At 38.6% G+C, this 13,568-nt stretch overlaps 1 protein-coding gene across 4 annotated transcripts in view; it reads right to left on the bottom strand.

The window, feature by feature from the left end:
- The window catches only part of RYR2 (ryanodine receptor 2), a 793,619-nt gene that overhangs the window by 224,594 nt on the left and 555,457 nt on the right, over positions 1–13,568 (bottom strand). For all 4 annotated transcript variants that reach the window (XM_030936088.1, XM_030936090.1, XM_030936089.1 and 1 more), the window contains exons 35-37: positions 9,911–9,997; positions 5,580–5,806; positions 1,732–2,536 (exon numbers count right to left, since the gene is read on the bottom strand). In XM_030936088.1, the coding sequence (XP_030791948.1) occupies positions 1,732–2,536; positions 5,580–5,806; positions 9,911–9,997 (1,119 nt within the window). The remainder of the gene's footprint in view (positions 1–1,731; positions 2,537–5,579; positions 5,807–9,910; positions 9,998–13,568) is intronic.

Genomic DNA, 13,568 nt, shown 5'->3' with positions numbered 1-13,568 from the left:
TTCTCTTCTTTCAAAATGAGTGTAACTGGGTGATGACATGATTACTGCAGAAAGAATAAGGTGAGCATTTTAGGAAGAAAACCACAGGCTGAGGATCACAGAGCAGAAAGATGTTAAGATCTGGGTTACGGATGACATCATTGAGCTGCTGTACCAATTCCAGAAATCTAAACTTAAGACAATTAAGTGGTGAATGCTCATTCATTCAGTGGTTAGCTGGGTCTTTCTCCTACTGAAAACCAAAAGGATTTATAACTCAGTGAGTATGTTGGTAGAAACATTTCTAAAAGAGAATGCTCTGGCAAATTTTTAAAAAACTATACGCTCAATACTTATTGTGATATAAATACATGACAGTGTCAAAGAGGACCTTAAAACCCTCTGTGTCGCCATCTGCAATATAACCATTTCTCTCAATGCTGTCTCTGAAGTAGACACAGTGTCCATCCCCTTTTCTCCATCTCCTTTGCTCCACCCTCCTCTGAGCATGGTCTCCTAGAGTTTGGACCAGCATGAAAGCCTTCTGACTAACCAGATACTAGATCACACTCTCTTTCCTCCCTCCAGTAGCCACACTGGCCTTTTCCTGCCTCAGGACCTTTGCTGGGCTATTTGCATGGCCATGCTATATTTGCATGGAAAGCACCTAGAACACCCTGCCCCATTCCTTTTCCTTGTAACTGCTGAGCACAACTCTTAAATCTGAACTCAGCCTAAAAGTCACAATCTCTGAGGGGTCTTCCCCCTTATCTTTCTAACACTAATCCAGTCTAAATGTTCTTTCTTTTAGTAATCCATTCTTTGCATTTGAAGTATTTAATGCAATTAACAATAAGATTTTTTAATGCATAAATGAGTGTATATTTCCTTAGAGGCTGTGAGCTTCTGAAAGGCAGGGTTCACTTGTGTTTCCCCTAAGTGCATACCCAGAGTAAGGCTTCAGTCAATGCTGACTAAAGGAACGAGGGGCAAAAAAGCAGGTCAGTGATGCAAACATCAAATTGACTTTAATAAACAGAGGAGACATTAATAAAGGACCCTTTAGACATCTTGATGAGCATCAAGACAGCCAATGTGTCTGATTCCTTAAATACATACTAAGGTGGCTGGATGCAGCGGCTTACACTTATAATCCAAGCACTTTGGGAGGATGAGGAGGGAGGATCACTTGACACCAGCCTGGGCAACATAACGAGAACTCATTTTGACTAAAAATAAAAGAAAATTAACTGGGCATGGTGGCATGCCTACAGTCCCAGCTGCTGCAGAAGCTGAGGCGAGAGGATGGCTCGAGCCCAGGAGATCTAGGCTGCAGTTAGCTGTGACTGCACCACCACCACTGCACTCCAGCCTGGGTGACTGAGACCCTGTCTCAAAACACCAAAACAAAAGCATACGAGGGGAAAGTAAAACCTTGTTCTGTGACAATGGATGCATCTACTGGTAAATGAGCATTCTAAGGTTGGTAAAAGTGGAAACAGGGGTAGAAAGGGGTATTTGATGGCTTGTATTTCAGGTATTCCAATGTAATGAAGGTAAAACATGTATGAAACAAGAGGAGATGGCTAAGGAATAAGGCGGAGAAGAACAGGAAGTTAATTTTATGAAGAACTACCATTACACAGGAATGCAAAGAAATAAACACACATACACAGAAAGAAACAAAGGCGTGTTCCAATACCTTAATGCTTAGTCATTCTGAAATTCACCCAAATCTCTTGTTCTGATTACCTGCAATTTAACTGGCTCTGGCAGTTTCATTTGGAGCAGGCCTTCCTTGGGCCGCTTGCCCCCCTTGGCTTCTTCCTCACCAGCTCCTTGCAGCTTTGCATCATCCACACTAAGCTCTTTCTCCAGCGTATCCCTCTCCTCCTCTGGAGTGGCAGCTTCTTTAAACACACTGGGCTCGATCAACTGCAAGATGTGCTTCAAGTCCTCGTTGTGGAAGATGCCCATGATTAGCAGGGTATAGAAAAGCTTGATGAGAGGCACAAAGAGGAATTCAGTAGTCCCTCCAACTGGGTCCCGGGCATGAAGACTGCCCTCTTTAACAGCTTCCGTCAGCATCTGTATGGTCTTGGCCTTGAGGATGTCCAGTGGGAACTCTGGACTGTACTGGTAACATTCATTACTAATGCTTACAAAACTGGGGGAGGAAAACTGCATCCGTGGCCTGAGAGAGGTGCTGAGGCCGATCCCTGGAAGGCCGTGCTTTTTGTTCTCATCAGGGAACAGGGTGATGCTCTTCGTCTCCTCCGTCATGGGGACAATGTACTCGTTGTTCATCATGAGCCTGGCAGTGGCATAGGAGCTCAGGTGGATGTCGATCAGCAGGTCATAGTAGCCAGCACGCAGCAAACCAGGCATGTACTTGTTCTCAATGGCGTAGAGGAGCTGAGGTTCATCCACGTGGCTGCACAGGGCGTGGGCCACCCGGTGGTTCCCAAGAGCACAGACAGCTGAGTAGAGCCGCAGAGTGTGATAGTGAAATTTCAGCAACTCCTCCTGCTCTGTCAACTCTAAGATGTCAACAGATCTGTAGAAGGGAGGAGAATGATAGTAAGATTAGAAATGAATGATTTTTGAAAATCTGAATCAGAGGAGAAATCAGTATACATTGTAAATGTAAAGGCAAAAAGTTATGGGACTAGACAGTGCAGGTTGAACATCTCTAATGTGAAATGCTTGGGACCGGAAGTGTTTGGATTTGGGATTTGATTCAGACTTTGGAATGTTTGCATTATACTTACCGGTTGAGCATCCTGAATCTGAAAGTCTGAAATGTGAAATACTCCATTTCCTTTGAGCATTATGTTGGTGCTCAAAATGTTTCAGATTTTGGAGCATTTCGAATTTCAGATTTTGGGATTTGGGACACCCAACCTATGTCTTCTTTTAATTTTCTATGACATGTTTAACGGCTGCATGGTACTTTTAATCATTTCTAGATGTTTTACAGATTTTCTTTAACATGGAATTTGACACTTTTCTAGCACCTCCTTCCTCTTCCATTGTATCAAGGATCTGCTGCAGTGAGCCAAGATTGCGCCACTGCACTCCAGCCTGGGCAACAGGGCGAGACTCCACCTCAAAACAATAAATAAATAAACAAACAACAAAAAAGTCTCTAGCAGAGAAATTTCTTTCATATGTCATTGTCATTCAATTGTTCATCAAATATCACTGAGTGCCTACTATGCATTAGCACTGTGCACTGATGATACAATGGTGAATAATACAGACATGATTTCTGTCACCGGGAGCTTATATCCAATTGAGGGAGTAAACCACCCCCGCTGACCAAAATGGAGCAAATTAAATGATCAACTGTGACATGTGTTAAGGAGAAACAAAGTACACACTGACATACATCTACCGCCATAGCAACCTTTAAAATATTCATGATTTGTCGTGTTATTGGGGCATCAGATTCTTCTCAACCACGCTAGTTAAGACTTCCTTTTTTGGAATTTGGATTTTGAAACTCACCATATTTTTCTGCGGCTGCTGGAAAGAATGAAATTAATGTGGGCCCCGACTCTACCAACTGGTGTGGTATAAATGACTGTGTGTCGCTCTTAGCCTCAGTTTTATTTTCCTATCCGCATTTTTTCTATGGCTTGATGCCAGTGACACGTTTTTATACACTCATGTTGCATATGATTTGGAAAACTCCCTTAAGTCCTTTATGAACTTTAGTGGGAGTTTAAATTATCCATTCACATACATATACATCTATCATAGGCAATTAATATAAATGATAAACTACTGAGACAAGGCGTTATGTTGGTTTTCGATGATACCATGCCAAAATGTTAAATTATAATGTTAAAGCTCCATGCTAAGTAGAGACACAACGTTTTCCTTCACAAACAAGAATTCTTTCCCAAATGTTATGTTTGTTTTGGTTGTTCAGTATTTTCTTAAAAAACATCATCAGATGAAAAATTATGATAAAACTCTTCTCACAAAAAAAGAATAAAATTAAAATCAAACTGAACCATCTCAAGAGTACATTATGAAAGATACCTAATTACTTCATGTAAAAATATGTAAATACATATTTAATACATAAAAAGAATTAACTAGCCAGATTAATTTTTCTTTGTTTTTCTTTTGTTTTAAAACATCTTTGATAAGCTGTAATTTACATGCTATGCAATTTACCTACTTAAAATACATAATTTAATAGTTTTTGTATATTCATGGAGTTGCGTCATGATAACTACAAATTGAGTTTAGAACATTTTTATCCCCCCAAAAGAATTTAGTACCCATTAGCAGTCCTGTTCTGCTCCTAGCCCTAAGTAACCACTAATCTACTTTCCGTTTCTAAAGATCTGCCTATTATGGACTTTTCAATTAAATAAAATCCCACACGAGTAGGATTCTTTCACTTAATATACTTTCGTGACTGGTTTCTTTCACTTAATATAATGTCTTCAAAGTTCTTGCATTTTGTAGCATGTATCAGTACTTCCATCATTTTTAATGCCAAATAATATTATATGGATATATCACATTTTGTTTATTGATTCATAAGTTGGTATACATTTGGGGTTCCTTTTACTATTATTCATAATGCTTCTATGAATATTCATGTACAAGTTTTTGTGTGGACATATTTTAATTTCTCTTGGATATATATGAGGAGTAGAAATGCTAGATCACATGGTAATGCTATAATTTTATTTTTTGAGGAACTGACAAACTGTTTTCCAAAGCATAGGTTAAATTTTAAAGATATTAAAATCAAAAATGCCAAGAACATCTAAAGATATAAAAATGGACCTGGCTTCAATAATTATTTTCAGATTAAAGACTTAAAACATACAAATATGTTTGTGCATTACTTTCATGACGTGTTTTTACTCAGTTTGTGACTGAACATTTCAATGGCATTTTGGGAGGGAAATCTTGGCCCAAAACTTAGAAACTTAGCTCCTTATTGATAAGAAGTACTGCTTAAATGAAATTTCTGCAATCTAATTGGCTATCACATGGAAAAGCAGAAAATCATAAACAAAGCTATCTTTGAGTATTTATTATACTTTATGTTACTATTATTACTGCATATACTAGAATGCATATAAACTTGTTTCCAAGGCACTCACAGTATTTCCCCAATTTTCTTTCATTAATATCTCTTGGGATCAGTTTTTTACATCTATAAAAGGAAGGGTTGAACATAGGAATCATAAGGGATTCCTATGATTCCATCTCTAATAGCTCACAATTCTCTACTACAGTACTCTACCAAGTCATAAGTTGGATTCCAGTTGCACTTGTTTAATTTTTATTTGCTGTTGTCATTATAAGCAACACAAGAATGAATGAAGAAACCGTCATGTGGTACCTTCAACTGCAGAATAATTTTTTTCAGTAACAAAGTGATTGAGAAATAAATGTAAACTTGGAATACGCAGAATAATGACTCCATTGCCAAAAGACTTGAGACCTTCGTAAATTTCATTTTGTTTCTTTAGAACCACTCCCGCCCCGCACCACTACCAGAAGCCCCGGGCAGCAGGCTAATCCCAAGCGCCCCAATCAGAATGTCACGGATTCATGGGGCTGACCTGTTTTCCTCAGGGATATGAAGAGACATGAACTGCAGAGGATCCAAACACTGCACCAACCAGCCTTGGCGTTCACTTATTCGAGACACATCTACCTTCAAAAACTGGTTGGGCATTCTGCTCCACAGGACGTGTGACAGGAACTGCACGTGGAGGCGCGGGGGGCACTGCGGCACGGGGTTCTTGTGCTCACTCTTGAATAATCCCGCCGAGAGAGGCATCACATTCTAGGGGATGAGGAGGCAGAAAAAGAATGAATTTAGAGCATCCCTTGGGGTTCACAAAGTAATGACTAGAATTCTGCACAGGACAGAGACAGGGAAAGTAAGATAACCCTATGAGTCAAGCAAAGTCAACACAAGAAATCATAGAAATTGGGTTGAAAAGTTTCTGAAAGGACAAACCAGGACACATATTGTGAGAGAAAATACCTATACCTTCAGGGCAGTCAAACAGGTTTCGGGATGCGGCTTTCCCATACACTGAATGGCACAGAGAGAAGGCCAAGCACAACCAAGCATACTCATATATCCTTTATATTTCTTTACCAGGCTGGGACCTCAGGGAAAGCCAGCAAGTCTTTAGGGACTTTCAGGGCCAAACCCCCTGAATGACAGATAGTTCACATCCCCCTGGCTCTCTCAAAATCTGTTGTCTGTCACCCAACTCGTCCTTCAAACACTTCCTGTAGCCAGAAGTATTCCAGATAAAGCTCAACAGATAAACCTGACTACCAACCAAGAAAACAGAATATGATAGGCATTAACAAACATATTTATTTCTCCTCCACCTCCAATGTCATCGTCAGCCAATCTTAATTCCGTCCGTCGGGTGTCAAAGAAAGAGAGTTCTCTACTTTGCCAAAAGCTTCTTCATTTATCTATGATCTTGACCATACCGATGCCTGCCTCTTATGGGATTTTATCTCATATTTCTGCATTACCTTCTATCTCTCCTTCTCCTCTAGAGCCCCCTCAATTGCACGCTCTAGACTGTTTCATTCTCATACTGCCTTCCTATTGCCCTCTAACAATAGCGGGGGGAAATGTCAAGTACTGGTTTAAATACTGATGATACATTAATGAATAAAACTAACCAAACCCCTGCCCTCAAATCGTTTCCATTTCTCTCACTAAAAGTATGAAATAAAATCAATAAGTAAATTAAATGAATTAAATGGTATTTTAGAGGAGATGTCATAGGGCTGAGAGTTTGGGGAACAGAAAGCCAGAATAGAGGAACCAGAATGCAGGGCAGCAATTTTAAACGGGGTTGTCAGAATGGGTGTCATTGAGAAAGTGACATTTAAAGAAAGACTGGGCTTGGCACGGTGGCTCATGCCTGTAATCCCAGCACTTTGGGAGGCCTAGGGAGGTGGATCATTTGAGGTCAGGAGTCCAAGACCAACCTGGCCCACATGGTAAAACCCTGCCTCTGCTAAAAATACAAAAATTCACCTGTAAAAAACATAAAAATGGTGGCATGTTCCTGTAGTCCCAGCTACTCAGGAGGCTGAGGTGGGAGAATTGCTTGAACCTGAGAGGCGGAGGTTGCAGTGAGCTGACGTTGTCACTGCACTCCAGCCAGGGTGACAAGTGAGACTCTGTCAGAAAGAAAGAAAAGGGAAGAGGAAGCGGGGAAGGGGGAAAGGGAGGGAGGGAGAAGGAAGGGAGGGTGGGAGGGAGGAGGAGAAGGGGAAGAAAGAAAAGAAAAGAAAAAAGGAAAAGAAAAGAAAAAAGGAAAGGATAGGAAAGGAAAGGAAAGGAAAGGAAAGGAAGGAAGGAAGGAAGGAAGGGCGAGCAGTCTAGTTCAGTCTGGACTAGACTGGACAATTTGTGATAGCTATTACTCATCCAATGGAAATGTCAGTAGAGGTCAATAGATGATTGAATATATCAGTCAGGCTTCTGAGAAACTACCACTCTTTGTCCAATTTTGTTAAAAAAAAAAAAGGTCATCTGAACTTGCTGCCTCCTTTCTCTCATTTCCAATCTTGAATTCACTGTCACATGGCTCCTGTCATCATTTTTTAATATAATAATTGAGACAAGGTCTCCCTCTGTTGTCCAGGTTGGAGTGCAGCAGCACAATCATGGCTCACGGCAGCCTCCATGTCTGCGCTCTCAAGTGATCCTCCCACCTCAGCCCCTGGAGGATTTGGGACTACAGGAGCGTACCACCACATCTGCCTAAAAGCATTTTTTATTTTTTGTAGAGATGGGGTCTCACTATGTTGCCCAGGCTGGTTTCAAACTTCTGGGCTCAAGTGATCCTCCTGCCTCCCAAAGTGCTGGGATTACAAGCATGAGCCACTGAGACTGGCCCCTCTCCCATTGTTTTGCTGAAATTCTTCTGGCAAGGCCACCAAAGCCCTCCTCATTAACAAAAGCCAGGAATTCCTTTAGTCCGAGTTGTATTAGTCCATCTGTGGCATCTGCTGTTAGCTACTCCTGTTTAGAAAACTCCATCCTCGCTTGGCATCTACTAAGATGTCTCTTTCAGTTCTTCTCCAATATTCTTGACAGCTCTGCCCTCAGCTTATCTCATAGGTTCCTCTTTTCTAGTTGATACAACCAGGTTCTCTCCTCAGTTATCTCTTCCCACTGTCTACATCTGCCCTCAAATATTCCATTCACACTCAAAGGTGAATTACAACTGATTTCTTGATGTTGAAAATTGTAATCTCCAGCATAGCTCTTTTTAGCACAATTGTGCATACATATGCGTGTACAGGTATGCATATGTATGTATATTATACATAAATTTGTTGAGCAGATACCATGTATACAGCATTGTTCAAGATGTTTAATTATATTAACTCCATAAAAGATATATTGTGAACCCCATTTTATAGAAGCAGAAACTGAGCTCACATAATTTAAGAAAGATGTCCAAGGTCACCAAGCCAGCCTAATAAAACTACCTACTCTGTTCACTCCAATGTGTGCCTGGAACCTCAACTTTACAACTGCAAAAGTAAGTTCAACTTTTTTTACTGAATTTCAACAAGCTCTTCCACTTTTTGCTTTAGCATGGCCAAATTGTCCAAACTAAATTTTTTTTTTTTTTTGAGACGGAGTCTCACTGTGTCGCCCAGACTGGAGTGCAGTGGCCGGATCTCAGCTCACCGCAAGCTCCGCCTCCTGGGTTCACGCCATTCTCCTGTCTCAGCCTGTGGAGTAAGTGGGACTACAGGCTCCCGCCACCGTGCCCAGCTAATCTTTTCGTATTTTTTAGTGGAGACGGGGTTCCACCGTGTGAGCCAGGATGGTCTTGATCTCCTGACCTCGTGATCTGCCTGCCTTGACCTCCCAAAGTGCTGGGATTACAGGCGTGAGCCACCACGCCATCAGTCATTGATTCTCACTCTGCTTAAGATCCTGAGTCAAATTCATCTACAAATTCTGTTAGTCCAACTCATTGTTAAATCCTATTCATTTCTTCTATAAAATATTTTCACATTTATCATTTTTCATTCTGACTTCCATGGCTCTCATCACTGTTTTCCACGTAGACAGTATTAAATTATTGACTCCTCATTGCTACTGACTCTTCTCCTTCTTGCCCACCTCTACGTTAATAATAACATATTTTTCCAAAACAAGTTTCATTATGCTCAATCCCCTTCTTCAAATTTCCGATGGATTTCCCTTGTCTATGTAATAGGTGCTAACCTTTTCACATGGCACACAAGACCTTTTCAGCTTGGTCTTCTTCTACCTTTTATCCCTCTTAATTTCCAGCCACATTCTGGAAGGCATCCTTTGTTACAGTTACACTGAATTACTTAACCTTCAGCATGTTCACTCTTACATATTTTTGCTTCTTCTCCACCTAGAATGACCTCTCCTAATAAATGTACCCCAAGAGCCCCTATTTTACAGTTAGTAATCAAACTAAATGGTACCTCTTCTTTGAGCTTTATCTGATCCAACCCATGCAACTGAGTTGTTCTTTCATTTATATTACTGGAGTATTCCATACAAACCACCATTTTAGGTGGCATGGTTTCAGGTCTTTAAGTCCATTCATTAGCTCACCTATGAGTTCAATGATTACCGCAATGTGTATAATCTGGCAATTTTTCATTTTCTATAGGCCTTTTATTGAATAGGCCTTTTATTGAATAATATACATATGATAACTAAAGAGAAACACTTTTTAATTATTATGTTACCCTTGTGACCTCAGATTCAAGCATGGCTATCTTTTCTTGAGAGAATGATTTATTTGATTCATATCAGTACTAATATACTGAATTCATTTCAGAATAAATGCTATGTCCTAATAGAAAATAAAACAAATATAACACTAGGAACGAGTTTTATTACCTTTATTCTTCCCAACTCAAACTGGAAAACATTGGGACTTGTAGCTTGTGCAAAAACCGCAGGAAATAATTTTGTACTCGGCTCCACCTGAAATACACAAATGAGTTTAGTAATGTTAGTAATGAAAGAAGACAAGGGAAAAATAATTTCTTTATAACAACAAAGGAATACTTTACAGAAGGAACCCAGAGATTTTCCTTTCTTGCATATTGATTGATGTGCTCCTTCAAAAATTAGAGTATTTCATTACTATGTGAACACTGCTGAGGGAACATACTGTGTTTACTCTGAAGGGTTTATGGCACTGCCATTACTTAACGGAAGTAAACATACATAATTAATTCATTGTTTTCCATTTTCTTTTAATTTCTAATTTACTGTTTTTTAATTGACACATTGTACATATTTAATGGAGTGCAATATGATGTTTTGATACGTGCATACATTGTGTAATGATCAAATCAGGGTAATTAGCATGTCTATCACCTTGAACACTTTTCATTTCTTTGTGATGAGAACATACAAAATCCTCTCTTCTAGCTATTTTGAGATATACAATACCTGAGGGTTGACTATAGTCACCCTACTGTCCAATAGGACACCAGCACTTATTCTTCCTTTCTAATGTTAACTCTATATCCATTGGATATCCACTCCCTCTCCCCCACTTTCCCCTACCCTTCCCAGTATCTGATAACCACTATTCTATTCGCTACTTCCATGAGATTAACTTTTTTTGATTCTACATATGAGTGGGCAATGCAGTATTTTTCTATGTCTGGCTTATTTCACTTAACACAATATCCTCCAGGTTCACCCATATTGGAGTGAATGACAGGTTCTCATTATTTTTTATGATCAAATAGCATTCCATTGTGTATATATAGCACATTTTCTTCACTTACTCATCCATTGATGGGCACTTAGGCTGATTCCCTATCTTGGCTATTGTGAATAGTGCTGTGATAATTATAGGAGTACAGATATCCCTTCCACATACCGATTTCATTTCCTTGGGATATATACCCAGTATGGGGAATTCTGGATCATATGGTAGTTCTATTTTTAATTTTTTGAGGAACCTCCATACTGTTTTTCATAATGGCTATATTCATTTACATTCCCACCAACAGTATATGGGTTTCCCTCTTCCTCAACATCCTTGCCAACGCTTATTATCTTTTCTCTTTTTGATAATAGCCATTTTAACTGGAATAAGGTAATATTGTGGTTTTGATTTGCACTTTGCTGATGATTAGTGATGTTGAACATGTTTTCATATGCCTGTTGGCCATTTGAAATGTCTTATTTTGAGAAATGTTTACGAAGGTCTTTTGCCCCCTTTTAAATCAGATTGTTTGTTTTTACTATTGTTTGTGTTCCTTATATATTCTGGATATTGATCCCTTATCAGATGTATACTTTGCAAATATTTTGTACCATTCTGCAGGTTGTCTTTTCACTCCATTGTTTCCTTGGCTGTGCAGAGGATTTTTAGTTTGATATAATCCCACTTGTCTATTTTTGCTTTTGTTGCCTGTGCTTTTGAGGTCTTGTCCAAAACATTCTTACCCAGTCCAATATCATGAAGTGTTTCCTCCACGTTTTCTTCCAGTAGTTTCATAGTTTCAGGTCTTACATTAAGTCTTTAATCCACTTTGAGTTGATTTTTGTATATGGTGAAAAACAGGGGTCCAGTTTCATTCTGCATGTGGATATTCAAATTTCCCAGTACCATTTATTGAAGAAACTGTCTTTTCCCTAATGTATATTCTTGGCACCTTTGTTGAAAATTAGTTGGATAGATGGGTTTGTTTCTGGGCTCTTGGTTCTGTTTTATTGGTCTATATGTCTGTTTTGGTTACTATAGTTTTGTAGCATAGTTTCAAGTCACGTAGTGTTTTGGTTACTATGGCTTTGTATATTTTAAACTCAGGTAGTGTGATGTTTCCAGCTTTATTCTTTCTTCTCAAGATTGCTTTGGCTACTTGGGGTCTTTTGTGATTTCATAAGAAATTTAGAATTATTTTTTGTATTTCTATAATAGAATAATAATGTCATTGGTATTCTGATAGTGACTTTACTGAATCTGTAGATTACTTTTTGTGCTATGGACATTTTAATAATATTAATTCTTCCAATCCATCCAATCCAACAGCATGAGATATCTTTCCATTTATTTCTGTCCTCTTAAATGTATTTCACAAATGTTTTACAGATTTCAGTGTAGAGTTCTTACACCTCCTTTGTTAAATGTGTTCCTAGATAACTTATTTTTTTTTTTTTTTTTTTTTTTTTGAGATGGAGTCTCGCTCTGTCACCCAGGCTGGAGCTCAGCCCACTGCAGCCTCTGACTCCCAGGTTCAAGTGATTCTCCCGCCTCAGCCTCCCCAGTAGCTGGGATTACAGGTGCCTGCCACCATGCCCAGTTAATTTTTTTGTATTTTTAGTAGAGATGGGGTTTTGCCATTTTGGCCAGGCTGGTCTAGAACTCCTGACCTCAGATGATCCACCCGCCTCAGCCTCCCAAAGTGCCAGGATTACAGGCGTGAGTCACTGCACCCAGCCGATAATTGATTTTTAAAGCTATTGTAAATGAGATTGTATCTTGATTTTTTTTCTCAGAGCATTCACTACTAGTGTAAAGAAATACCGATTTTTGTATACTGATTTTGTATCCTGCAAATTTACTGAATGTATTAGTTTTAACAGTTTTTTAGTAAACTTTTAAAGGTATTTTTATATATAAGATCATGTCATCTACACACTGAGACAATTTGATGACTTTTTTTCCAATATGGATGCCTTTTATTTCTTTTTCTTGCTGATTTCTCCAGCTAGGACTTCTAGTAATATGTTGAACAGAAGTGGTGAAAGTGGGCATCTTTGTCTTGTTCCAGACTCTAGAAAAAAAGCTTTCAACTTTTCCCCCATTTAGTCCTAGGCTTTTCTTTGATGGATACTTTTCATTACTGATACAATTTCTTCACTCACTATTAATCTGCTCAGATTTTCTATTTCTTCGTAAATCAGTCTTGGTAGGTTGTACACATCTAGGAATGTATCCATTTCTTCTGGGTTATCCAATTTGTTGGCATATGATTTTTCATAATGTTTTCTCATTATCCGTTATATTTCTGTGGTATAGGTTGTAATGTCTTCTTTTCAATGCTGATTTTATTTATTTGAGTCATCTCTTTCTTTCTTTGTCTAAAGGTTTATTGATTTTGTCTTTTCCAAAAACCAACTCTTCGTATCATTGATCTTTTGTATTGTTTAGTCTGTTTCATTATTGTTCCAATTTTTATTATTTATTTATTTCTATTAATTTGAGGTTTAGTTTGTTCTTGTATTTGTGGTTTTTAGAGGTGCAATATTAGGTGGTTTATTTTTTACTTTTTAAATGTAGGCATTTAATACTGTAAACTTCCCCTCTTAGAACTGCTTCTGGTGTATCCCATAACTTTTGGTATGTTGTGTTCTCATTTTTGTTTGTCTCAAGAAAATTTTAAATTTCTTTTTTAATTTCATTTGCCCACTGGTTATTCAGGGGCATGTTGTTTAATATCTATTTTGTAAAGTATTTGTAAAGTTTCCTCAGTTCCTCTCATTATTTATTTCTAGTTTTACACTAGTGTGACCAGAAAACATATACAAT

The sequence above is a fragment of the Rhinopithecus roxellana genome, chromosome 8, assembly GCF_007565055.1.
Source record: "Rhinopithecus roxellana isolate Shanxi Qingling chromosome 8, ASM756505v1, whole genome shotgun sequence".
In the NCBI taxonomy this organism is placed as follows: Eukaryota; Metazoa; Chordata; class Mammalia; order Primates; family Cercopithecidae; genus Rhinopithecus; species Rhinopithecus roxellana.
Note: the sequence above shows the minus strand (reverse complement) of the source record. Positions and strands in the feature narration are given on the sequence as shown.